We start from the raw sequence: 24,022 nt of genomic DNA, 5'->3' as shown, positions 1-24,022 counted from the left end.
TTCACACTGCCTGGTTTCCTGTGTTTCTGCGACTACCTTTTCTGTGTACCCAGTTCTTGCGATTAAGGACAATAATGACGATAGTAGAAGGAACATCAATGACGATGACGACGATGAAGATGACGATGAAGATGACGATGAAGATGACGGTGACGGACGACAGTAATAGTGACAACAACAATGATACCCATAACGACAATAACAGCGACACAAAGATTTTAACACCAGTCATGTAGAACACATATAAGCCACATAAAAAGTCACAGTAGCACATTAAGCATGCTGTGTCTACTGAGATCATACTCATTTTCGTGATTTTCTCATCTGCTACGGAATTTAATTACGCTTGCCATTGGGGAAAAAAAGAATTTACATGTCTGTAACCGCGTTACAGCGTCAGAACAGTCGTCTAGAGGCCTGCATGTGGCTGGAAAGATGAACGGATTTCGACCTCAGACCCCGGCAAAATGATCAAAGCAACGCAACATCTGGGACGCTCGTATTTCTTCAATTCTCAGTGAGTTACCGTGACTTAGAGGCCGCAGACTACCTTGTAGAATTGCCAAAGAACATTTCAGCAGCCAGTCTGCTGTTCGGTTTGGCACCAGCTTCGGTTGGGGCCGGGTGTGGGGCTGTTCCCGATGCCGTGTTCGCTTCCGGCTACCGGCCGAGATCGCGGAACCTCCACACTCCAAAACACCACAACATCTTGTGATAGCTCACATACCTTAATTAGCACTGTTATCACCTTGGCTTGGTTCAACGGACAAAGCCTTCCGCTACGTAGTGGACGAGACCCTCGGACGCTCCTCTTGCGGCGCCGGTCCCATGACCAGGAGGGTTGGGCTGGACTGGAATCAGTACAAGATCAACAGGAGAGCTCTTTGAAGGCATTCTTACGTAGAACCACGCAGCAGTCCCCAAAGCGGTATAGACGGCTAACAGCAGGAAGCCTTCTAGATAATTGCTTTTGCCATCTCTTAGGAAGTTTCCAACTGTAATGATAGCTAAGATGAGCATGGTTATGTCGAAAGCTTCGAAGACCAAGTCGAAGTGCTTGTGTCTGCCCCAGGCAACAATAGTAACCAGAGGGGCGTTTAGTAGAGCCGTCTGGAGCGTAGCACCGAGTACATGAGAGAGGGCAAAGTTCATCTGGTTGTCCCAGGCCTCGTCGACAGCCGTCAAGTGCTCAGCCGCCTTCTCAACAAGGGGAACGAGAATCAGGCCCATGAACGGATCAGAAATACTGTGCTCCTCGACTATAGGCGCGATCTGTTCCACGAGAAATATGGCCATGAACGTAACCAACGTGATTGCGACAACAAGTGCAATGATACACTCCGTCAGAGTCAGTTTGGCCTTCCTGATATCTCTGTGCTTGTCGTTATCTCGTTGCTCGTCATTTTTGAAGATTGCGTCGTAAATTCCGTGATGGGTTCGGGCTTGAAAGTAAACATAGACCAGGTAGGAGACAATCAGGATCAAAGACACGATCCGGGAAATATGGAGGGTTTTCTTGTCGATCTCCTCCACAGTGAGGACACCCTGGAGCGAGCGGTCGAAGATCGTAGGGATCGCCAGGGCAACGCCACTATTTAGAACATATCAGCGTTGAATTCTGTGCTAGGGGAAGTGTGGCTTCTCACGCTGTCAATAGGAGACCGCTTCCCGCCTCGGTGATGGTATCGCTAAACTCTGTTTCTTCCCGCCGCACGCCGCCGGCGACAAAGCACAAACCTAAGCATAGCAACATCGTCGCTAAGATAGAACCCAAAATTGCCGCTTGAATAACTGCGAACTGGCTGCTTTTCAGGAGAACCATGAAAAGAATGAGCTCGACCACAGATCCCAAGCTGCGTTCATGTAAGTTGAGAAATTCCAGCTAAATCGTTGATGTGTTAACTCACGTGGTTTCCATCAACACACCAAACACATGATTGACCTTGCGAGCAAGTTCCTGGCCCGCAAAACCAACCATGTTGGCGCAAGGAATCATCGAAATGTAAACCAGTACGAAAATCAACACGTGCTCATTGGGTAAAGTATCTACAGATCATGTTAGCTGTGCTCGCCTCTACGTACACTCAGCCTTTAAGACGTACATCTGACAGCAAAAGCAGCCGGGACAACAGGCCAGAAGAAGTTGCAAACCAGAGAAGCTCGACTTGACGATTTCCATGTGATTTTCAAAAACTTCATGGGGTGGAATCCTTTGCGTCCGCTCTCGCCGGAAGGCTTGACGCGGACCTTGCTGCGCGGCGGCGGCCGTCGATGAGGAGGGGCATTGTTGTAGACTGGTAGTGAATCCCGGTCGTTGCCTGAGATTCCAGAAGTGCGTGCCTTTTCGGGTATGACGAGGTTATTTGACTCTCGGCGTCTCGAGACCGACTCGCGGTAGGTTTGGCGGTATGGTGACCTCGGTGACCTCGGTGTGGACATGATGGCTGATGGGGGTGTTTAGACAACTGGTGACAAAACGTTGTCGACCCAGACACCAGCAGAAATATACAGATTCGAAGACCGATTCTAGAGAGTATATACGGTGGTCGGTATGGATATCGCCAAGCCGATGCAGGGTGGTGTTAATGGGGTCAGGGACATGTATGAAGTGGAACAGCCCCAATACCAAGACTTTGTAGATTGCGGCTCAGTGGATAAAAGTAGGGAGGGGCATGGAAGGATATTAAGAAAATGGGGAGCTGAGGGGATCTCAGGATCAACGTGGTCCAGTCCCTTGGATTTCAGGCCCCTGGTCGTGGTGCTTGGGTGGCTGGTCTGGGCCTGTGGTTGGGGATTTCGGACGAGGGTGTTTCAACATCAGCTTCTCAAGGGCAGTCGGTGAGGAGAGGATGACAGTTCTCACGCGGGAGATCTGGAACGGTTGAGCCCGCAAAGTAAACAGAAAATCTTCCGTCGATCCGAGGTTTGTTCTGGTAAGTCGGAGAAGAGAGAGTTCGTGACAAGTTCGGCCTCGCAGCAGGTTGGCAAGGGCAGACGACGGAGGGGTTCCCCCGGATACTTTTAACACGGAAAGGCACATCCTATGTATGATGCAGGCATCGCGGTCGACACACATCAACAGAGGAGAGAGCAACGAAAACGAGAGGTCGCCCTGGGGTCTGAATCAAGGCACAGCCAAGCTTGCTGTCATGCCAAGACTCTCTAACAGAACCCTTGTGCATTGCTCGGGAGAGTTGGGCGTGTATGGGTACACCCAGGACGTCGACCGCCTCGCTGCAATTACCGTGAAACCGCGGGTACAAGATACCTGTCTGAGGCGAGTGCGAAGCGCCGCAGGAAAAGGCTTTCTTGGTTTTGTGCACCGAGAGAGCGGGCGGGAAAGAAAACCACGCTAGCCACGCCTGTTCTGCACTGTTGTGTGTGTCTCCTCCATTCATCGTTGCAATCTGGACGGAAAGCCTTGGGTCTGGACCATGTAAACAACACAGCAGCAAGCGAAAAGATCCATTCAATAGGGCGGTAAAGGGTCTCAAGGCCCTTGCGGTAAGGTGGTGCAGATAAGCCGCCAAGCCTAAACGACGTCACTGGGCGCTGTGCTGTACCCCTGCAGGACGGGACATTTCCTCCCAAATGCGACCTTTTGAGCTGGCCGATGATGAGGTCGTCCTCTTCACCTCGCCGACCCCAATCTCAACGTCCTCCCATGTCCAGCCACATCAAGCCAAAACAACTGTCTTGGCGGCCGATGATGACCCATTCTGACAAGTCGTACTTTTTGCCATTGCAATCTGACAGCAGCCACACAACGCGTGCTGCTCGCACACACATAGCACGGCCCGGCGGGTGCCGAGGCTTCTGGCATCTGGGCAAAGTCATGCGATGGACGCGGCGGGCGCGGCGGGCGGGACGAATCAATGCGGCCTGATTGCGACGAGGTGCTACAGACATCATCCCAGATCCACGCCTCAGTCCGCGAGTGCAAAACGAGCAGCAAAACATGAACGTTCTGAGGGAGGCAGCCAGACACGGGCACCAACACGGAGAACGGGATGAGAAACCGCTACAGCCAGGGACCCAGCCTATAACGTTAGACGTTCCGAGAATTAACACCAGAGCTAGCACTGTCCCGGAAGAAACCAAGCTTCGCCCAAGAAGCCACCAAGAACCGGCCATGTGGATATGCCATGAGCGCCCAGTGCCCAGAGGCTGCGACACTGCATCAGCTAAAAAAAAATCCCCACTCCGATTCCCCAGAGGGAACCGGACCATCCCATCCAGGCACCCTTGGCAAAAGCTTTTTTCGTCCACTCTTCACCAGACAATCCACATGTTTGCTGCTTGTTTATACGGAAAGGACTGGCCAGCGGATGTATGTGAGATTGGAAACTATGGAACCATCCCCAGTCTTCGACTAACTCACTCGTCGCCTGTCCACACCTCTGCGTCCTCCAAAAGCACCGTGTCCTGGTCCTCGAACTCTTCCTCCTTGATGTCAATAAGCCTCAGGTTATTCCGGTCTTTGGGTGGCACAGGCTGGGCTACAATCACTGTCTCTAACCCCGCCGGACACTGCTCCTCGGGGCCCATTGGCAGAGCCTCTACATCAATCTCCATGTTCAAGATGGCTTTCAGAATGACCTGGCTGCCCGCCTTGCTCATGACATCGTTCTCCTTGCACAGCTCCGAGGCCACGCACTCAATACAGCCACTCTCGCAGTAACATTCCTCGACTCGCTTAAGTGCTTGCTGCAGAAGGTGGTCAATGTGTTCGAAAGCCTTGGTGCTGATCCCCGAGCCGCTGGCACCGCCCTTTGCGTCGTAAAACGTCAGTCGACCTGGCCGCTTCCTCTGCGACTCCTTCTTGGCGAACTCCTTGAGCGCCACCTTGCACTCGGTCCGCACGTCGCCGGGCAGACTAATCACAAAGTTGGGCATGAGACTCAAAATGGCATGCTCTGCCGCGTGAATGGACGCGGCAATGTGTAGTCGTCTGTCGGCCAGGATCTGCAGCGCCTTTTTCGGTATGTCCAGCCACATCCCCTTCCCATATCGAATGACAGGAGGGTTGTCCACATGAACAGCGTCCAGAACACGTTTCTTCTTGTCGACCTTGAAGAATCCGTATACATTCTGCTGGATCTTGATCGTGCCGTAGAAAGCCTTCGACAAAGATCCGGATATTCGCCGGATCGCTTCTGTCTCGATGGGGTCTGTGTCGGTGAAGTCTCGTTGCGTCGTGGTCCACTCAACCTTGACCCGTTCCACTCGTGCCATCATCTTGTCTGGCTGAAAATCCCGGACGAGGTACTTGCTTCCCTGATGCAGGAAGATGGCGCCGTCGTAGATCGTGAACGTGGCCCTTGAAGCCTCCAGTTCCTCCAAGACTTCGTTCTTGCCATGAGTAATGTCGATGATTGCGAAATGATCGTCTTCCGTGTCGCGGATGGCAACAAACCTCGACGGAATGGGCCGGAATCGATCGTGGCAATGATAAAAGCCCATGGCGTCCCTGAGCAAACGTTCTTCGCAGATTTGGGGAAGATCTTGACCAAAGTATTCGGCATCCTCCGCAGGCCTTACAGGCATCTCGTAAGCAGCACATTGGATGTGGCCCTCTCGTACCAGCATGTTTTCAAGGTCAACCTGCAGCTCGCAATTGGGCTTGGTAAAGAGTTCGTCGGGATTCTGCATGTAATGCTGGTCAGTGGGGAAGCAGTCTCCCACTAGGACGGAGAGCGAGTCTTTGTTTCTTCGTCCGGCTCGTCCACTCTGCTGTCGTAGGTTGGCGATTGTGTACGGGAAGCCCCATGTCAACACGCAGTCTAGTGTGCCAATGTCGATACCGAGCTCCAGAGCTGTAGTGGCAACGATTCCAAGCAGCTTTCCCTCAAACATCTCCGACTCGATCCTGCGTCTATCCTGGGCCGTATAGCCTCCCCTGTAGCCCATGACCCTATTGACACACTCCGGCCGCCCAATAGATTCTAATTCTTGCTGCACAGCGGTTACTAGCTTCTCGCACTGCTCTCTTACCCTGGTGAAGGCGATGATTCGTACGCCTCTCAGCATCAGCTGACAAAAGAGGCGCGCACATTCGAACATGGCATCGCCTCGTCCACTAGCTGGATCGCCTGGGTCTCGGTATGGAGTGTTCCAGCACAAAAACTCCTTTCGACCTAGTAACGTTAGTCACATTGATTATTCAAAGGTTCAGGCGATGGGAACTTGCCCGATGGAGAACCGTCGAAGTCGACCAGCCTCACATTCTCAATACCGAATATTGTTTTGAAGTGCTGCTTGGGGTTGGCGACGGTCGCCGAACATGAAATGAACTTGACGTGGCGGTTTCCCACCGCGGCACAAATTCGTCGCAGCCTTCTCATGATGAAAGACACATGAGATCCCATCTGTCCGTTATAGTAGTGCAACTCATCGACGACGACGTATTTCAGGTTCTTCAAGAACGTTCTCCATCTCTCTTCCTGCGGCAAAATCGTTATGTGCAGCATGTCTGGGTTGGTGAAGATGATCCTTGCTTCGTCTCGGATCGCATTTCGTTCTTTCATGGGCGTATCTCCATCAAAAGTTTCCACAAGCACATCTTCCATCCCTGGCATATAGCTCAGCATCTCCCTCAGGCTCCTCTTTTGATCCTGGGCTAACGCTTTCGTTGGAAAGATGTACATTGCCCGTGTGTGGTAGTCCTTTTCTAGAGCGTGTATAACCGGAAGCTGGTAGATGAGAGACTTTCCTGAGCTCGTGGAAGTGGCAACAACTACGTGCTGGCCCTCCAACAGACCGTTAATCGCTTCCGCTTGGTGGGCGAAGAATTGTGTGATCCCTTTAGCATTGTACAAGGCATTGACCAAATCCTGACTGAGGAGAAAGTTGAGATCTCCATAGACGGCCTCCTGAGGCTCAAACACGCGGTGACCATCAGGTACAATCTGTCCTGTATACCACGGGCTGTCTTTCAGCTCCTGTACGATTTCAGGAATGCTCTTCCGTTCCGTAGGTATCGATTCGGGCAACGCTCCCAAACTCTTTTCGGGCGGATCCTCTGGGGCGGTCGGCACTGGTATAAAGGCCTCTGCTGCCTTGGACAGAGCCTGCTCGGGGTCGAGATTGTCCGAGATACATTGGTTGATGAATACGTTCATTGCGTCAATGAACTTCTGATTCCTTCTCTCGATGAGATTCGTCATCTGCTTCTGGCTGTAAACGGGTATTTTCAGGGTCTCTTCCCTCAATTTCCTGTTTGGCTTGGTGATTTCGCCCGTCTTCTTGTCCTTGACTTGTCGCTTCAGGTCACCATCCACAAATTCGAAGTACAGCACTTCTTTTCCCCCTTCGACGCGCTCGTCGGGGTGTTGGTCTAGCTTCTCAAGGCCAGATATTCCGCCAACGGAAGCATCGGGAGCAGGTGCTTGAGAGCGAAAGTCCCGTCCCGCCTTGAATGTCACGTCGCGCTCCGCCCCTCTGACCTCGGTTTGCAACATGATCTCGTCAACGTAGGCAAAGTTGAGCCCTTCTGGCCGCACAGCTGCGATAGATGCGACATCCTCGATTGTTAATACTTTTTTGGTGTGCGATTCAACTGCAGATCTGATCGTCTCAAAGGTCGTGGCAAGATGCTTGCGCGTACAGCAGAAAGTAAACACTAAGTTGAGAGCGCGATGTGTCTTCTCTAGTGCTTTGAAGGAGTCTGGCCAGTCAACGTTGCATGTAACCGAAGATGCGGCGCTCTCCGTCCGATTTAGAGCGGAGGCAGTCTTCTTCGGCGCGGTCCGTTTCCGGGCATTGGTACTTTTCTGGCTGTCCGAGGTATCGTCATTGCCGAGCTGGCCGCCTGCCGAAGAATCTTCTCCGTTTCCGCTGTCGGCAATCCCTCCTTGATTGTCCTTTCTCTTCCGCTTGCCTCGGGCCTTTTGCACGACTGCCTCTGTCCCGCTTTGCATGGCTACTGACTTGGAGGAGACCAAAGCGGCCTCTGCGCGGCTAGCCATCAGCTAACATGAGGAAGTGGGTGTAGATGCTGGCGGTAAACTATGTGTCCGATTCGCATCAGACTCAAAGTACAGAAATCACATGTTTCTGCACCATGTTCTGCAAAAGAGGCAGCAGGACCTGAGGGAACGCGAGACGCCACTGGCGTGGAAGATGAAAGAGTCGTCTGCGTCACGTAATCCACACCTAGTCACGTGGACCGAGCTCCCACCGTGTCGGCTCATGCTTTTCAGCAAAGAATTCTTCCTTCTGCTTCGTAAGAATAGAGTAATTATTAAGGGCAATCCCCGAATAGTTGTGTTACTGCGGTTGATTGATATCTAAAGTGTACCAAAGGACACTGGTTTCCTGGTATCATGACAGGACAGCGTCCCGAATCCGGATGGTCAGAGGACTCCTACAAAAATGATTGCCGTGCCGCCGACTGTATGTCTCTGCCTTCCCCGCCTGGCCCCCAATAACCAGGAATACTTCCGCCACCAGTCGACCATTTGAAGGTCTTGTGCGCTCGATGGGAATCATCTAGCAAGTCCACATAGTCACCAGCTCGGTCTATGGCCATTAACTTATCCACAGCTGAGAAATATGATGCTCAATTGCTCGACAGTTCTCTTTGAACCATGCCAACCTCATTGAGGAACGATTTGGCGCTGGCTGCACTCATCTGCGATTGGTATGTCAGTACTTGATTCGGTATCGAGTGTCGGAGATATCCTTACCCTCATGTGAACGCTGACGGGCTTCGCTTCTTCACCCTCGAATGCGGTGAACATGACTCCAACGGACTTGAGAGACGTCTTCTCCTGGAACTTCATAGCAGGCAAGATGACTGTGTTGAGAAGTATCCTGTGTGTCTGATCTTGTCTCATGATCAGACGGGCAACCTTATGGGCCGTGCCGTTGCCAGCCTCTGGATCCTCGTCGTTCTCCAGGCCCGATGCATCAAAAGAACCGGGAATGGGAAGGCCTGAGTCATCAAACGAAACGCAAGCTTCAGGGACGTTGATCTTCAGCATACCGGAGCCACGCTCCTTCCAACCAACCTCCTTCTCCAGATAGAACATCTTGGCTCTGACCTGAATTATCGTAGCCTCGCCGGCCTCGCCGTCATCGACAGTGACTGTGGACGGTTAGCAAAGTTAAAAGCCAAGCAAGATACGTGCCGCTCACTCTTCTGCAGCTTGGTGCGCTTCTTATCATCACCAGCCTTGGATTCTTCCTTGTCAGACTCCTCCTTTTCCTCCTTGTCACCGGACTCTGAAGCAGATCCATCATCGCCGTCAGCGTCATCGCCGCTTCCGTCTTCCACGTCGCTTTCCGGTGCGCCAAAAGGTTTGGCAGGCTTCTCGCTTTTGAAGGAAGACTCTCCTGCCTTGGCAAAGCTCGTCAAGGGTTTGCCCGACAGTGCGCTGCCGAAGCCACTGCCGAATGCCGAACCAAAACCGTTTGCGCCGGCGGTCTTAACGCTGGCGAACGGCGATGAGGCGGCGCCAGCGCCTCCAAAACTCAATGTCGGTGCGGCAATAGGAGCCGCAGCGGGCTTGGACGGCGACAGGGAGCCAAATGGCGATGCTGAGGACGTTGATCCGCCAAAAACGCTGCCTTTTGTAGAGTCTCCCAAAGAGCCAAACGGGGACGCACTTGATGCGGCCAGCTTGGCGAAGCCAGAACTGGCAAAAGCGGCAGCCGATGTCCCCTGCTTCTCCTCCTTGGCAGAATTTTCTGCTGCTGCGGACGTGGCCTCGGTCGTGGTGGAAATGCTGTTCGGCGTTTTCGTTTCGGCGGTGACGGGCGATGTCACCTGTTTGGCGGCAAAGGCAGGTCAGCACGATAGAGCAAAGGCAAACATACCGGCACGTAGGAAATTTGGAGGAGGAAACGTACAGAAGAGTCGGCGGCGGCGTCAACAGTCACTCCATCTCTGTGCCTCTTCTTCTCGGGTTCCAGTCGCGAAGCCCTGTCCTTGGCAGAATCGCTTGACGCTACGCTCTTGCTGTCCGCCTCCTCAGCGTCTCTGTCCTCGTCGTCTAGCTGGTCGTGGGCCCTCTTCTGTTTCTTCTTGGGTGACGAGACTTGCTCCTTTTGCTCATCGCCTGCACTCAGTTGGGGCGTCGTCGCGCCGGTGGCCCCCTCAGACTTCTCTGAAATGGCCGTATGCTTCAACTCTTTGCGAGCAGCAGCGGTCTCAGCATCCTCCTTGGCGTCGATGGGATCCGACTTTGGGCTACCGCTCTGAGGGTTGTCGGCCATGTTGAAGAAATGCTTGATACAACCTCGTAGTCAACCGGTGTGCTGGTCGTTGTCGTTCGTGGTTGTCCCGCTGTCGTGGGTGGTTTAGAGGAGGGTTTGGGGTCGGTCTCGGTTTCTGCCGACTTTGCAGATGCTAAAGCCAAAAGCGACAGTGGTTGACAAGCGATGGAGTGGCAGGTGACGGTGCCAGCGAATACGTAGGTGCAAGCAAAACAATGAGTCTCGGCCACCGCAAGGGGTTATCTACAACAAGGGTTCGAGACGAGTGGTTGCAGGTCAAGAAGTCGCAGTTGCACGTTTTGTCGGCGATTGCGCAGGTATGGCCTTGGGCGGTGGATGAGTTTACGGTGCGGGTGTGCGGGTGTGGATGTGGTTGTGGATGCGGATGCGGTGACAACAGTACGGTGCAGTGCCAGTAAGGTACCGTAAGGTAGGTTCTGTAAGGCATAGGCGAGCTGTGAGCTGAGGTGCAGTGTCCGCTGTTTCTGGAGGTTCAGCTTGGCTGGGAATAATTGGATGGGGCCGACCTGGAGCAGACGACAATCGGCCCAATCATTCGGTGCACCTGGTTCGGATAAGTCGACGACAGAGCCCAGGTTCAATTGGATCGATGGCGGCCCGCATTAGCGTCTCCGGCCTGGTCAAGTCCAGCTCGGTCAAGTCCAGTGTGTTCACGTCAACCTTGAGGGTGACTTGAGGTGATGGGACTGACTGAGAGGGGTAAATTCGTACAGTGCTGAGTTGGACAGCGAGGCACACCAAAACACCCTAGCACCCCCCGCCTCAGCCGCCACCCTCACATTGCTCGCTAATTATGCACTGACCAGACCTCGATGCTTCACTGCAAGATCCGGGATATAGCACTCCCAAACGGGCAACACGATGCCCAGCCTGTCGGCGGAAAATGCCGTGGCCGCATGCGGCGACGGCGCTCCCAGCGCCTCTGGCACGGAAGGCTCTGATATAAAGCTACCAGCAGAGTGTATCTCTATGTCGAATATCTCATCAGAACGGCGACATGGCGCCATAGACAACCTGAATTTGAGGTTTCGCGCTCAAATGGAAATTCTCTCTCATAGTTTGTCCACAAGACAGGCTTAGGCTTGCGAGTAACAACAAGGACACTTCCTGAATTCTCACTCATTGGCCTACGGCCATAACTCGAAGCTAACTCATACAACACCGTGGATATCTAATACAACCTACGCCCCGGTCCTTTTCGTCGTCGATGCGAGGGGTCTCCTGAGCGATGACCGTGGTTTGCTGGGACTCCTGCACTCTAACTGATGAAGCAAAGGCAGCCTAAGCCGAGATAGAAGACAAAGAGCGGGTACACCGCGATACCGACGCGGTTCTTGACGACGCCGCTGCCACCTAGAATACTCACTCCTGCAGCCAACGACCACGCCACCAAGAAGAGATAGACGGGAACACGAGCGACTGTCGGAATACCGAACGCCGAGAGCAACGCCGCGATGACCAGGGGAAACAGCGTGTATCCTATAATGCAGACGCTCTGCGCGAATGAACTGCAGTTGCATGTTAGCGCAGCCGGAAGATGGATTTTCTGGTTGCCAGAGGCTACCAGGAGACGACTCACATGCTTCCTCCCAGAAGCTTGATCTGCAACGTGACCACGGCCTCTCCGATCCAAATCATGGCAAACACGCCGCTGAAGACAACGTCCTTCTGATCTGCTCGCGCATTGAAGCTCAGAAGAAGACTCAGCAACAGGCAAAATATGAGGGGTCCCCAGAGATCCCAGTCACGCAGACCAGGCGTCATGTTGTTGCCCGACAGAAGAGCTTCCGAATCCATGAATCGATTTGCCAGCCCGGTAATCTCTTCACGAGCGCCAGCGAAGCCAGCCCCGCGAATGTTCGCGTACGCGCCCCGGAGGCCATCGGCATCGAACATGGTACCCCCAAGGAGATACTTGGGGTAGAGGACCTCCCGCATTTTCGCCCACACGGCTAGGAGATCTCGACGAAGGGTGTCCCACACCGACTCATCGATTGTGTTTTGAGGTGCGGCGCGGTCTTCGCCAGGTATCCGCGAGGTCCAGGCATTCTCGTTTAGAGGTCGCGACGACGAAGAGCTGGAACCGATGTTGCCAGTCAGTGGCTGACGGGAGGACGTGTGGCCGAGGGGATCGGCAAAGTCATCAAGATCGGCTGTCCAACACAACGGTCAGCCTGAGCTAAACACAGCATCAGAAGCGGTATGAATGCTTACCATCATCTGGATCGATCAGGTCGTCGTCGGCCAAGGGAGGGTTGGCATAGTCGTCTCGCCTGGCTGTGGATGCCATTGTTGGCTGCAGTGACTAGAGGAGCAAGGTAGCGGTGTTGCGCGTGGATAGGAATGCGCGTTATGTCAAACGCTGCAATTAGTTTCTTCGAGCGTCGGCCTCGGCGAAGAAAGGGTCAATTGCAGCTTCGTGAAGTAGAGATGGGACGGGATGGGAAAGTCGGCCAGCTTACGTACGTAGCAGCTTGCGATTCTCAAAAGACTCCACGGTTTCCTCAAAGGCCCAGCGAGTGGTCCAAGCTCCCCGGACCCCGTCCCTTGCGTCGGAATATACAGACCCGCTCCCCGACCATCTCCCTTCACCAATCACAAGCGCATAGCTGTGCCTTTGGTCGACCCACTTCCCCGTTCCAGCCGCCGCCGACATCCACAGTGTTCCGACTTTCACTGTGGGTCTCCGCCCGGAAATGCCGATCAGCACCGGCTTACCAGAGACGACTAAATTGTCACACTGGAGATGATGACTTAGTGGCAATGGGTGCCATGTACACACAAGACCTCCGCTAATTTTCGGTGCCTGCGAATGGTAACCATGCTACATGGCTCCAAGTTATCGCGTAACTTATTTGTACACACAGCTTTCCAAGCTGACGAGCGTTCGCCAATGTCCCGCGAGCATCTCAATTATTTGAAAAACGACTCCGCCTTCTCCATCTCGTGGGTATCTATCTATCACTCTGCCGGCATTTCTAGTAAAATGCGGGGGTGCCATAAGCCGTCCTCGCCACATGTGCTGTCAAATTCCAAACAATCCGTCCTAAACCTTTGCTGCTACAATCTTCGATAATTTTTACAACCCAATTTATGTCGTTAATGATTGTGACTGATCGCAAGTCATAACCTCAAATCACAGCCCCCAACGCCGATGTGCCAATAAGTAGCCCGTCTACTGCCAGGGGTAGCGATAGCCATGGGATGAATCGTTTGGACCAGCCGATGTGGTGGGAACGTTGTTGGAGTGCCCATTTGAGTCTCCATTCGAATGTCCGCCACCATTGTACGGTGGTGGGGTCTCACCCCAGGACTGGTCTTGCAATGCAGCTCGAGAGCCCGGAGGCTGTTGGTGTTGCCCTTGCTGGTGGTAATGCTGGTGCTCACTATGCTGCTGTGGACGATGTGGGGGGTGATTGTGATTAGGTCTGCCATACTGATCATACGCAGATGTGTACGCGGGCTGGAGCCCAGGCCATGTCGGGGGAGGCTGGGAGTATGTGTAGTTGCTCCTGCCAATTTGGGGAGCATGAGTACAACTCGACGATGTTTCTTGCGCCTGTGGCTGTTGGTATCCGGAGGACGATGATCCGAAACCACTCTTGTGTTTCTCGTCGTACTGTGCCCAGCGATGAACCGCCTGGTTTTCCGGTCCAAGGTAGGACATATTGCCAGCACTCGGATCCCACACCGGAAGTCCGTCAGGCTGTGCCTCGCCACGAGGTAAACCACGGGTGTAAGTAGCAAGATTGCCGTTGATACCAACGAGAGCCCAGGCGAAAACGGCAACGTCTCGGATGGAGCTCATGAGATGATCCACCGGAGGACCGCCGATGGCCATGACGTTGTCGCGCAGAGGCATGTACTGTGGCATGAGGGGGGGCCTGAATGCGTAGAGCATATCTTGGGGACCTTGGGGCCGAATCGGATGATGTCCCCATGGCGCGGCGAAAAGACCGTTGGTGTATGTAGGCGTGACCAGGGGTGGGTGAGGTGCCGGAATAGGTGGGCGGGCTTTCCGTAGCACGACAACCAGCCCGTCAGACGTGCAGGACACGACGGCCTCGAGCTCGAATGTTGGGATTGGTTCACGGCGCCGGTTTCTCATAGGCTCGGCAGGCGGTGACCTCCGAGGTGCCGGCCCGTCGAGTGGCGGGGCGGTCGTTGCAGAGGTCTGCTGTGTCCGGCTGCTCGAACCGGAAGCCGTCGTAGTTGCCGTCTGTGCAGAGCTGTGGGTTGACAAGTCGGGCCGACCGGTGTCTTCTTGCTTGATGGCAGGTTCGTCGTCAACGTCCATGCGGCCATCAAGCTGCACGCCTCCACCCTCAGAATCGCTGGAGTTCCCACTGTTATGCTCCTCGTCGTCATCTTCATCCTCAAAATCCTCCGGTCGACGCGGGTCTCTGTACCAAAATCGAAGGTAGGCAATGGAGTCGTTGGCCTTGGCACTTTCCAGGCAACGGATGGCATCGGGAAGGCAGTTCTCCTGAATGCATTCATAGAAGCTCTTGTCTTTGATCTGGTCCGGCCGGACACCAAGGATGGAGGCTACGGCGTTCGTAGCGAACATGACAGTCAGGGTCCGGGTGAACCTGTTGAGAATGAGAGCGGCGCGCGGCTCGCGCTCCACCGGGGGCATCCTGAACTTGGGTGACAAGTGCTCGAGCATGTGGTAGCGAGGGTCCCGAGGAGAGGACGAGAAGATTCGACGGATCTGGGGTGCCTCAATGGCTCGCCCTAGTACGGTGGTTAGCAATGATGGAGGACATGGGAGACGGAGGCATAACCCACTTTCACTCCTTTCACCTCGCTGGTAGATACTGGTGCAAGCGACCAGGACATCGTGCACGACTGTGAAGCAACACTCGCAACTCACCCACTGGCCATTTCGGGCCTGGATGCGAACATAGTGAAGCACGGCGGCCTTGTCCAGCAGGACCCCGCGACTGTGAATTGAGCGAGCGAACGGCACCTCCTCGGGGTGGAAGAACTCGAAGCATGATTTCCCCTGCACCTCTTGGGGGTTATAACCCAGGATGTCGTAGACTGAGTCGGACACGAACAGGATAACTGCATCAGGGTCCGTGGAGTGGATGGTCATGAAGGTCTGCTCCATGGCTAACGACGGTTGGCCGGCCTGCTGGCAGATAACAAGGTCTGGGGTTGTATGTTTGGGCACGCCGTAATATTACTTCCGCCTGTCCGCACGGTTCCCGCGGGTATGGGTATAGCCCCAAATGACAACAAAAGACTCGAAACAAAGACAGAAAAAAAACGGCGCCTTTCTGTTTTAGCCAACAGGTCGGCGCAAGAAACGACACCAATGGCTTCGGTTTGATCTCTGGATGGGGAAAGGAAACGCCAAACAAAGTCGACGGCGGGTGTTGTGCGTCGAACTGGGAGGTTGTGTCGTCCGAGAAAGTCGAGCTGAGCTGAGCTGAGCTGAGGTGGACTTTTGCTCAAGATGGCGTTGGTACTAGCGTAGGACACAGATCGCGCTGTCACCTTGGGACGAAAGGTTGCCAGTATCACGAGCTGTACCGACAAAAGTATGTTGGGCTTGCCTGGACCAGGACGGCCGAGGACAGGACAGCGGAACGGCCAGGATGCTGGTACCCGCAAGATGGCCTGTAGAGATGTGTCGCACGGGCGAACTCAAACAGTATGAATTGGAAGTGACAGGATTTGTTGCACACACACTGCCTGCAACTGACGTTTGCCAGAAGTGCTGGGCTGGCTGGTCGCGATGCCGTCGGAGCTCAGGCTGATGATGGTAGGATTGGCTGAGGTGATGCTTATGCTCGTGCTTGTGCGTTGTGCGTGTGCGTGTGCGTATGCGGGCGAGGAGGAGGTTGCGGTCGCCAGTAGTAAAGAAAGGTAAGGTAGTTACGGTACGCAGAAGACAGTTGAGATGGAAGTGAGACCGTTGTTTCTCTAGTGGTGGGGTATGAGCGTTGCAGCGGCGGCGGCGGCAGGTTCAAGCAGAGGCCCTGACGTAAGAGGGGAGGTCGAGGGAACGGTGTTGAAGTAAGGTACCTAGGTAATCCAACCGACGTTGAACGAACGCTGGATGCGAGCTAGCGGCTTCGGCTGAGGTTTGATTTGTAGCAGTAGCGAAAAGTAGGTATATATGTGTAGAGTTTTTTCAATATGCAAGAGTTGGGGTTGGTTTGGGGGCGAGAAGATAGCTTGTTGTTCTTGTTGTTCTTGTTGCTGTTGCAATTGCTGAGCATGAGTGGACGGGACTCAAGACGTAGCAGCAGTAGAGGAGGGGAGGGCACCTAATAGTGCCGTATCCTTATTGCAGCTAGGACAATGAAGGGAGAGCGAGGAGGGGGAGAGAGAGAGAGAGAGAGAGAGAGAGAGAGAGAGAGAGAGGCTCGAGTAGTGCGGTGCGGTGCGGCCAGTGGGAGCGGCGAGCATCTTTTATGACAGCTCGTCCGGCTTGTGGTGAAGGCGGCGGGGAGAGGCGTCCACTGCGTCTGTGACGGCACGGCAGCGCAGCGCATCTCATCGGCGCAGCGGTGCAGCGAGCGGCTCCCGTTCGAAAAAACGCGGAAGCGGATAGGTAGGTAGGTAACGTAAGGTAGGCACCTTAGGTAGACAGGGCAGGGTCCAGGGAGGAGAGCCCGCTGACAGGGGGGGCCCCGACCCAGACCCCGGCATCTGAAGTTTGCAGCGGGCCAGAATATGGATGTGTCCATGTACCTTACCCTAGGTCGTAGAGGACATTGGCTAAGCAAGGGTATCCGACTATGACAAGCCGCGACTCCTGCGATTCATCCATATGCGTTTGGCAGGTCTCCGAATACAAAACAACACACACACACACACACACACACACACACACACACACACACACACACACACACACACACAAAAGAACCGCAACACTTTTGAAATAAATCCAGACCCGACGTAGCTACCTAGTTTTGCCCGTTTCTAAACCCGCAGCTAGGTAGGGACTCGGCCCCCGGCGTACGTCCGTATCCCATCCTGCCCCTGCCCCTGGTCCTGCCCCTGCTCCTGCTCCTGCTCCTCCTTGCTACTTTACGTTCGAGCAAGGTCTTCGGATGAGCTGCATCTCCAGCAACCTGTCTGTCCACAGTCCTCGTGAATACTGTGCAATGTGTATGAATACATGTTTCCCTGGTTGTCGTCCTATTCAGCGGTACTCGCGACTGTCCAACGGCAGGGGAAAGGGGGCTCTATGTCTCGTTAATTACAGGTAGATACCTTATGTCCTACCTACGGTGGTAGCGTAAGGCATGTAGCTGTTGTGCAAGCACATTGTGGTGGCCCTGCATCGTCCGCACCGTTGTCCACCGCGACACACCACTACTGATACAAAGTACACAATCGTTGAATTGACGTTGACAGCGGGGCAAGACAATTCATATAGACGGGCATATGCCTATTCCCTGCTTGTCATGTGCGCTGCCTCTTTTCCCTTTGCCCCATATCGGCCTGGAAAGCCGCGCAACAGCCACAACAAATCGCCATCTTGACACGCAAAGATCCATACCAAGTCAATCAACTTGCAGGTTGACGGAAATGAAGATTGTAGGTGGCTTTGGCATTCGATACCGTATGCGCAGTCTCCATTCTAGAAAGACAATTGGACGTATCCCCGGACATGAGGTCCCCCCACTAGGACGAGCCTGGCAACCTCAAATAGCTGAGCCCACGAGGGTTGATTAATGTTACACACTCCGCCTCGCGACCTGGCCTGGGGGCCAGTGGGGGGCTTTGGACTGCCATCCTTACCCTCGCTTTCTGCCTCGTCAACCCGCTCGAGAAAGCCTGCCTGTGTCTGTCGTGTATTTTATCGAGAGTCAGCCTGTCACGCATCCGCAAGTGAGATAGGTCGCTGTGCTTGGTTCGCCGGGATTTCCGACATTCCATGTCAATCACAACAAGTCCCAATCTCTACGTTCATGACTTGTCATGGTATATCACCCACGATAGCTCGCCCTGATGTCAGTCTTTCGGAGAGTACGAATAGTGCCATGTCGCTTCCCAACCGAAGTCGACCGGTGATCCGAGTTGGCAAGCTAATGAGACATGGCTTGCTTTGCCATTATACATGTGGTGGAAAAGAGAGCAACAGAATGCCCATCAGTAGCCCTTGTTGCATGCCCGGATGCCACACCCGGGCAGCTCGCGCGCATCGACACATCGGAACGTGCGGCGGCTGTCTGTCTGTCAACAGCTGCCGGTGGGGCATCCAACCGGACCATGTCTTTACGGCTTGCGGCATGGATGGCTGGAGACAGCCGCAGGTACCTGCGTGTGCATGGGTGGACGGAGGGAGGAAGGATTGGCGTCGCTTTCCGAAACCAATGGGTCAAGCGCAGTAGCAGACGACGAATGTTTGAAGGGTCTCGGATTCTGGATTTCCATTGTTGAAGAAACGGGAGCTAGGAGGAAGGCAACGAGGCGGCACGATTATATCGCCGGCTAACCGTTGAGACATGCAATACTAGGAATGCGTTCTGCGTTCAAGGCGACCCAGTGCCGGTTTACCTCGGTGGACGCCGTCCTTTTGCGCCCCTTGCAGCTTCAGTGCCTCGTTCTCTTCCCTCCTGCGTTAGCCGAGTGCGGAATTGACGAGCTGCAGAACTTTACTTTGTACATACACGCCTTACAGAGCAGAGGTCAGAGAATGTCCTCTGTCATCTGTTACTCGAGCTTGAAAACCCCATTGTCAACATCAACAACGATGAGCATCTGACGGCCCCTGTGCCTTGAGCTCCCCACTATTTTCCTCATACCCATGTCCGTGATACCGACAGCAGACATGGTGTCTGGGGATCTCGCAGGGGATGGCGGACAGCTCTTGTCTTCTTCTGGAAGAGCTTGCGAGAAGACGGCCCTTTGCCCTGATTTGTACTGACAGCCGATAGAGATTGCAGGGCACCAGAGCCCGTTTCTTTCCCCAAGGTCTCGTCACTGATGCTTGCCCTTCAGGGCCGTCACCTTGCCAGGCCGCCCGTCATCCGTGTCAACGGGAGTGCAAAAGGCTAAACTGGCGTCCGTGTGGGTTGAGCGTTCGGGCAGAAGCTGCGCTATGCTCTGCTAGGCATAGTTCCATGTTCTGTCTTCAGTTGACAGCTGTGAAGACATGAGAACCTGGTTCACCAGTTGGGATCTGCTGCCAGGGTCCCCGAGCGAGCGACTCGAGCCAGCTTATCCGTATTACACTACAACCCGTGATACCTGCCTTCGCGTTGAGAGTGTGCCTCCCCGCTGTTGAGAAGTAGTCGTTAGTTGGTAGGGCGTAGTGCTGCAGACTGGCGCTGTCAGACGGCGCACAACTACGACCAATGGGCTAGAGCAGACCGGTGATCCGGATGCAAGATGCTCTTCTCAACAGGCCGCGGGGTTGCAATTAGAATTAGACGAGTGATTTTAGCAAGTTACAACCATTTCAATGCGTCTCCATGGATTGGCGGTTGCGCATGCCAGTTGGGGAGAATCTGCTTGACGCTCAGGCATGTGGTGTTTGGTAGTATCTGGCATCTTCGGGGCTGCAATAAAATATCATGCCTGGATTAGCAACGACGCTTCTCTTTAAGCTCGTAGCAATCCTCTTTTCGGGTCGCATTTCCCAGACTGATGCACCAGCATTCGATCCATTGGGATTTCACAAAACCGTGGTCGCGATGGTGGATCGCCAGATTGAGATTGATCGGGGCTTGTTGGCGTCCATTCGTGACGTGAACCGCTTCTAGACAGGTCGCCGGGCGCCGGGCTGGGTTGCAAAGGGTTCGTGCGACGAAGATGGAGATGTCATGGCGGCCCATGGCCATAACCATGACCATGCCTCTGCTGCAGTGCTGCTCCACGAATGACGACCCACGACGGGACAGGTTTATTGGCAGGCAGTGGAGCTCCGGCGCAACGCTTGCCGTGGACGCTGGCAAGCTGGCTGGCTGGATCCCATCCAGAGGATAAACAGCCGTGCTATGAGCAGGCTGAGTGATATTGGAATTGTTGCGAGGGCGATGCGAGGTCGATGTTGATATCCAGTGAAGGATGTCTGGCATCGAGATCCGTCGATTGGATGTGAGGGGAGTTTAGGGGGTAATTTACGTCTGTGTGTTTGGCGATCCAGTCATTTCTCACATGCCGGCTGACGTATCCCCAATGCCCGTGGCGGTGGGACGGTAGTAGAAGCTGCGCGTGGTGTCCGTACATTGGTGGTAGCAACGATTAATGTCCCAGGCGAAGCCTGATTGTTGTTGGCGAGGGCAGATGGAGGGACAGAGAGAGATAGAGAGATAGAGACAGAGAGGAGCGGTCGAGAACCTCGTGTTACACGGGCGTGTCGTTGGGCGGGCACGGTGGCCGGGGCCGGAGGAAGATGGCAGAAGCTGTTGCTGAACCAGGCATGTCCGAAGTGGCTTGCGGCATCGGATTGCCGATGACCGCCATATCTTGGGGTTGTTCTTTTCTTGTTGATGCATAAACATTCAACAGTCATGATTGAAGTAGAATGAGTTGTTGCTGGGAAATGGGCTCTATCACAGGCAGGCAGTCAGTCAGAGTACATACAGTGAGGGTACTTTGTGCGTGCGTGGGTTGACAGGTTATGTACAATGTTCTGTACATCCAATGGAACCTCAAATGTACGTTTTCTCGTGGCCCACTTTCCCTGAAGATCCATCCGCTGCTGGCTTGAGCCTTGAGCCTTGAGCCTTGAGCCCTGGGATAATTAGAGAAATGGCCGACGAACTGCACCGGTCCACCACCCGACGCTACCTAGCTTACCTACTGCGCATGCGTACCTTGCTTCGACAGGCCCCGTTTTGGGTCCGTGTCGCTGCAAAGTAGATAGATACTGAGAGGGCATACGGGACAACTTCTCCAAGGACCCTCACTGTCTGGTGGTCGAGGGCGTGGTCAACCGTTTTACCAGGTCCAAAGTTGCGTGCTTGTTCCGCTCGCTTTGCCAGCCCGGGGGGGGGGGGGGGCACACTAGAAAAGCGGTCACTCGGAGCACAAGGCAGGCTGTCAATCCGGAACCCTCAAAGGTCGATCGCCGTCACTAGGCGTTGGGGGTTGGAGTCCAGACTTTGTCTAATTTTGAATTGAAAGCAGCCGACTCCTCTGACTGCAGCCCACCTCACCTGCAGTACGCAGTACACTCGCTACCAGGCGCTGATTCAAGACACCACCTGGAGCCGCGAGCGTGCTGCCAGCCGGCCTCCACTCCCTCCCCCCCCCCCCCCCCAAAAAAAAAACCAAAAAAACCACACACGCCTTCAGGTACCTTACCTTGTTAAGGTACCTAGCTCACGATGCCCTGCTGCCTGCCAGCTGCCGTCTACAAACTGCCAACTGCCTACGACGCGTCTACTCCGTCTCACCTCCCTTTCAGCCTGTTTTCTTCTTGTTCTGTCTCAGTCCCATCCCCGTCCACCCTGAGGTCGCACGAGGTAGCTAGCTACCTACCTTAGGTAAGGTACTCCAGGTTGTACGGATACACTGGACCTTACGTGCCCGCATCCACCCGCCTTCGGTCGGTGTCGCTGGCCGTATCCTCCGGCTCGACCCAGCACCTAGATCCACTCGAATTGCACTCCGTCTGCATCACGTCCAGTCCTGTTACTACCAACTGAACTGACTTCGGTCGCTCCTGCTCCTGTTCCTGCTCCTGCTCCGGCCTACCGCTGTCTCTTGTCTCATCCCCCCTGGATATACAGACCTACTACCTCCAAGGCTGACAGCTGCTTGAGGTTGGGTGCCGCTTGTCGGGTCCCTGCCTGCCCGCCGCTGCTGTCCAGTTTCCTCATCCAATCTCTCCAACTGTCTGGTCACCCCAAAACGCGACCTATCTACGGTTCAATTCCGCAATGGCCCCCACCGTCACTGCCACTCCCTACGACTTCCCTAGGCTGAGAGTCTCAGTTCACCTCGACGACGATACCAGCTATCTTGCAGAGGATGACCCTGTCCCGGAATTTTTTGATGTAAAATTCTGCCCCTACCAGCCGCTGAATGCAAGGCCAGTCTTTGCTGCTGTCAGCAAGAAGCATGTAAGTGCCCCCCCTGAGCTTCTGCCTCAACCAATGCTTCTGTACACTTCTGACTTTTGATGCCACCTCAGATCGTCATCTGCCGCCTCACAGCAACAGCAGATGACTCAAACCCTTGCGAAATCATCAGCATAATTCGCGATGATGATGTGCGTTCTCCCAAGTGGTCCACCCATCCACCCCCAAAAGCAAAATAACTGACTCGATTGCAGCCCGAGGCAAGAAACTACTGCTGCACCTGGACTAAGGATGTTGTGACCGGAAAGCCACTTCTGTGTTACGGTGGTGAGGATGCAAAGATCAAAATCTATGATATCTTTGAGAAAAAGCTTGTCAACGTACGTCCCGCAGGGATACCTACAACTTTACGTCTGTTGCTAACGCATGATCCAGTGTTTAGTTGGCCATGGAGGGGTCAATCACCCTGATCTTGAGTGCCATATATTGCCAAAAGTGCTCGTGCTGATACGAACTATCAGGACATCTGCGACGTCGTCACGTCTCCGTTAGACCCCTTGATTGTTGCTTCCTGCTCAGACGACACAACCGTTCGCATCTGGAGCTTGGACCCAAGACATGAGAAACAGCCTTGCCTATGCATTCTCGGCGGCGAAGGCCATTACTGGAACCTCCTCACGTTGGTCAGTGTCTCCTATTTTCATCTCAAGGAAAGATGTTGTTAACGTCCTCTCAAGGCCTGGCATGATACTGGCCGCTACATCCTGTCCGCCGGTCACGATCAGATCATCAACCTGGTGAGCATGGATTTAGTTCAATACTTCTCTCACTGTCTAACATGAAGACAGTGGACTGTGCCGGACCTCCCGACCGAGCCTACAGATCGTCCTGTCGAGGTCCACTATCCTCACTTTTCCACTTCCGAAGTACACAGCAGTCTTGTGGATTGGTATGTGCTTTGTGGTGACCGTACGTAAACACGAATACTCACGCCAAGCAGCGTCGCCTTCTTTGGTGATTACATCCTCTCCCGCGCTTGCCACGACGATGTCATCGTTCTATGGAAGATTGAAGGTTTCTCCTCGGAAGATCCACGGCCGTCGCAAGACATGGCTCCCACCACCATCAACCCGGCCAATTTGACGCGGTCCGCGTTCAACCCAGGCGTCTCGGCCGAATGTCCAGCACCGTACACCCGTCTGATGGAGTTCGCGACTCCCGGCTGTGGTCCCCAATTTTTCATGCGGTTCAAGCTGCACTTCGTCCCAGACCAGCACCCGGTCCTCGCTTTCTGCAATGCCAACGGGAAGATTTTCTTTTGGGACTTTGAGCAAATCACAGGTTTCCATGACTACATCAAGAAAGTAGAAAAGAACCCTGATGCTCCCCCCGAAAGGCCGAGTTGGTTGACAGCCGTCGTCCATCGTACGCATGGTGGAGCCAAAGCTGAACCCACGGTAAGAGAGCGCAAAGCGGCTGGCAAGGCACACCCGTCAGATCTTGAGCAAATCCCCACGTTCGCCAATGTGTACAACAAAGAGACGCTCTTGATGTGGGATACCAAGTACAACGTCGAGAACCCGCAAGTGCCACTCAAGCCTCACAAGATAGAGAACTTCGGCGCGTCATCGTTTGTTGGTAGACAGGTGGCATGGAGTCCAGGGGGAGAATGGTGTGTTGTTGTGGGCAGCTCCAATTTTGCCTTGCTGTTGCAAAGATGGGCACCTAAACGGGAGACATAAGACAGTAGACTAAATGCACCGTTTGGATCGGCGTTGATATCG

At 54.1% G+C, this 24,022-nt stretch overlaps 6 protein-coding genes across 6 annotated transcripts; 1 reads left to right on the top strand and 5 right to left on the bottom strand.

The window, feature by feature from the left end:
- Positions 1-759: 759 nt before the first annotated feature.
- Positions 760-2,439, bottom strand: VCX1-1 (Vacuolar calcium ion transporter; the record flags this gene model as incomplete). The annotated part of the gene is made up of 5 exons (XM_037320224.1): positions 760-846; positions 901-1,591; positions 1,647-1,853; positions 1,908-2,046; positions 2,103-2,439. The coding sequence occupies 5 exons, from the start codon at positions 2,437-2,439 to the stop codon at positions 760-762; spliced, it is 1,461 nt and encodes a 486-aa protein (XP_037180557.1).
- A 1,938-nt stretch (positions 2,440-4,377) lies between these two features.
- On the bottom strand, positions 4,378-7,967 carry HRQ1 (ATP-dependent helicase HRQ1; the record flags this gene model as incomplete). Its single annotated transcript, XM_037320223.1, has 2 exons — positions 4,378-6,137; positions 6,203-7,967. 2 exons carry the CDS (start codon positions 7,965-7,967, stop codon positions 4,378-4,380), a joined length of 3,525 nt encoding a protein of 1,174 aa, XP_037180556.1.
- Positions 7,968-8,560: 593 nt separating this feature from the next.
- On the bottom strand, positions 8,561-10,218 carry NUP56 (Nucleoporin NUP56; the record flags this gene model as incomplete). Its single annotated transcript, XM_037320222.1, has 4 exons — positions 8,561-8,632; positions 8,688-9,088; positions 9,139-9,769; positions 9,853-10,218. The coding sequence occupies 4 exons, from the start codon at positions 10,216-10,218 to the stop codon at positions 8,561-8,563; spliced, it is 1,470 nt and encodes a 489-aa protein (XP_037180565.1).
- Positions 10,219-13,414: 3,196 nt separating this feature from the next.
- On the bottom strand, positions 13,415-15,355 carry CGCA056_v004966 (uncharacterized protein; the record flags this gene model as incomplete). The annotated part of the gene is made up of 2 exons (XM_037320221.1): positions 13,415-14,976; positions 15,031-15,355. 2 exons carry the CDS (start codon positions 15,353-15,355, stop codon positions 13,415-13,417), a joined length of 1,887 nt encoding a protein of 628 aa, XP_037180564.1.
- Positions 15,356-20,714: 5,359 nt separating this feature from the next.
- Positions 20,715-21,094, bottom strand: CGCA056_v004965 (uncharacterized protein; the record flags this gene model as incomplete). Its single annotated transcript, XM_037320220.1, has 3 exons — positions 20,715-20,762; positions 20,840-20,940; positions 21,013-21,094. The coding sequence occupies 3 exons, from the start codon at positions 21,092-21,094 to the stop codon at positions 20,715-20,717; spliced, it is 231 nt and encodes a 76-aa protein (XP_037180563.1).
- Positions 21,095-22,097: 1,003 nt separating this feature from the next.
- On the top strand, positions 22,098-23,980 carry eed-b (Polycomb protein eed-B; the record flags this gene model as incomplete). Its single annotated transcript, XM_037320219.1, has 9 exons — positions 22,098-22,280; positions 22,352-22,429; positions 22,493-22,618; positions 22,674-22,694; positions 22,760-22,921; positions 22,976-23,035; positions 23,087-23,187; positions 23,239-23,872; positions 23,975-23,980. 9 exons carry the CDS (start codon positions 22,098-22,100, stop codon positions 23,978-23,980), a joined length of 1,371 nt encoding a protein of 456 aa, XP_037180562.1.
- Positions 23,981-24,022: the final 42 nt, after the last annotated feature.

This window comes from Colletotrichum aenigma, assembly GCF_013390185.1.
Source record: "Colletotrichum aenigma strain Cg56 chromosome Unknown KSG_Cg56_contig03, whole genome shotgun sequence".
Taxonomy (NCBI): Eukaryota; Fungi; Ascomycota; class Sordariomycetes; order Glomerellales; family Glomerellaceae; genus Colletotrichum; species Colletotrichum aenigma.
This window is presented reverse-complemented; position numbering and strand designations above follow the sequence as displayed.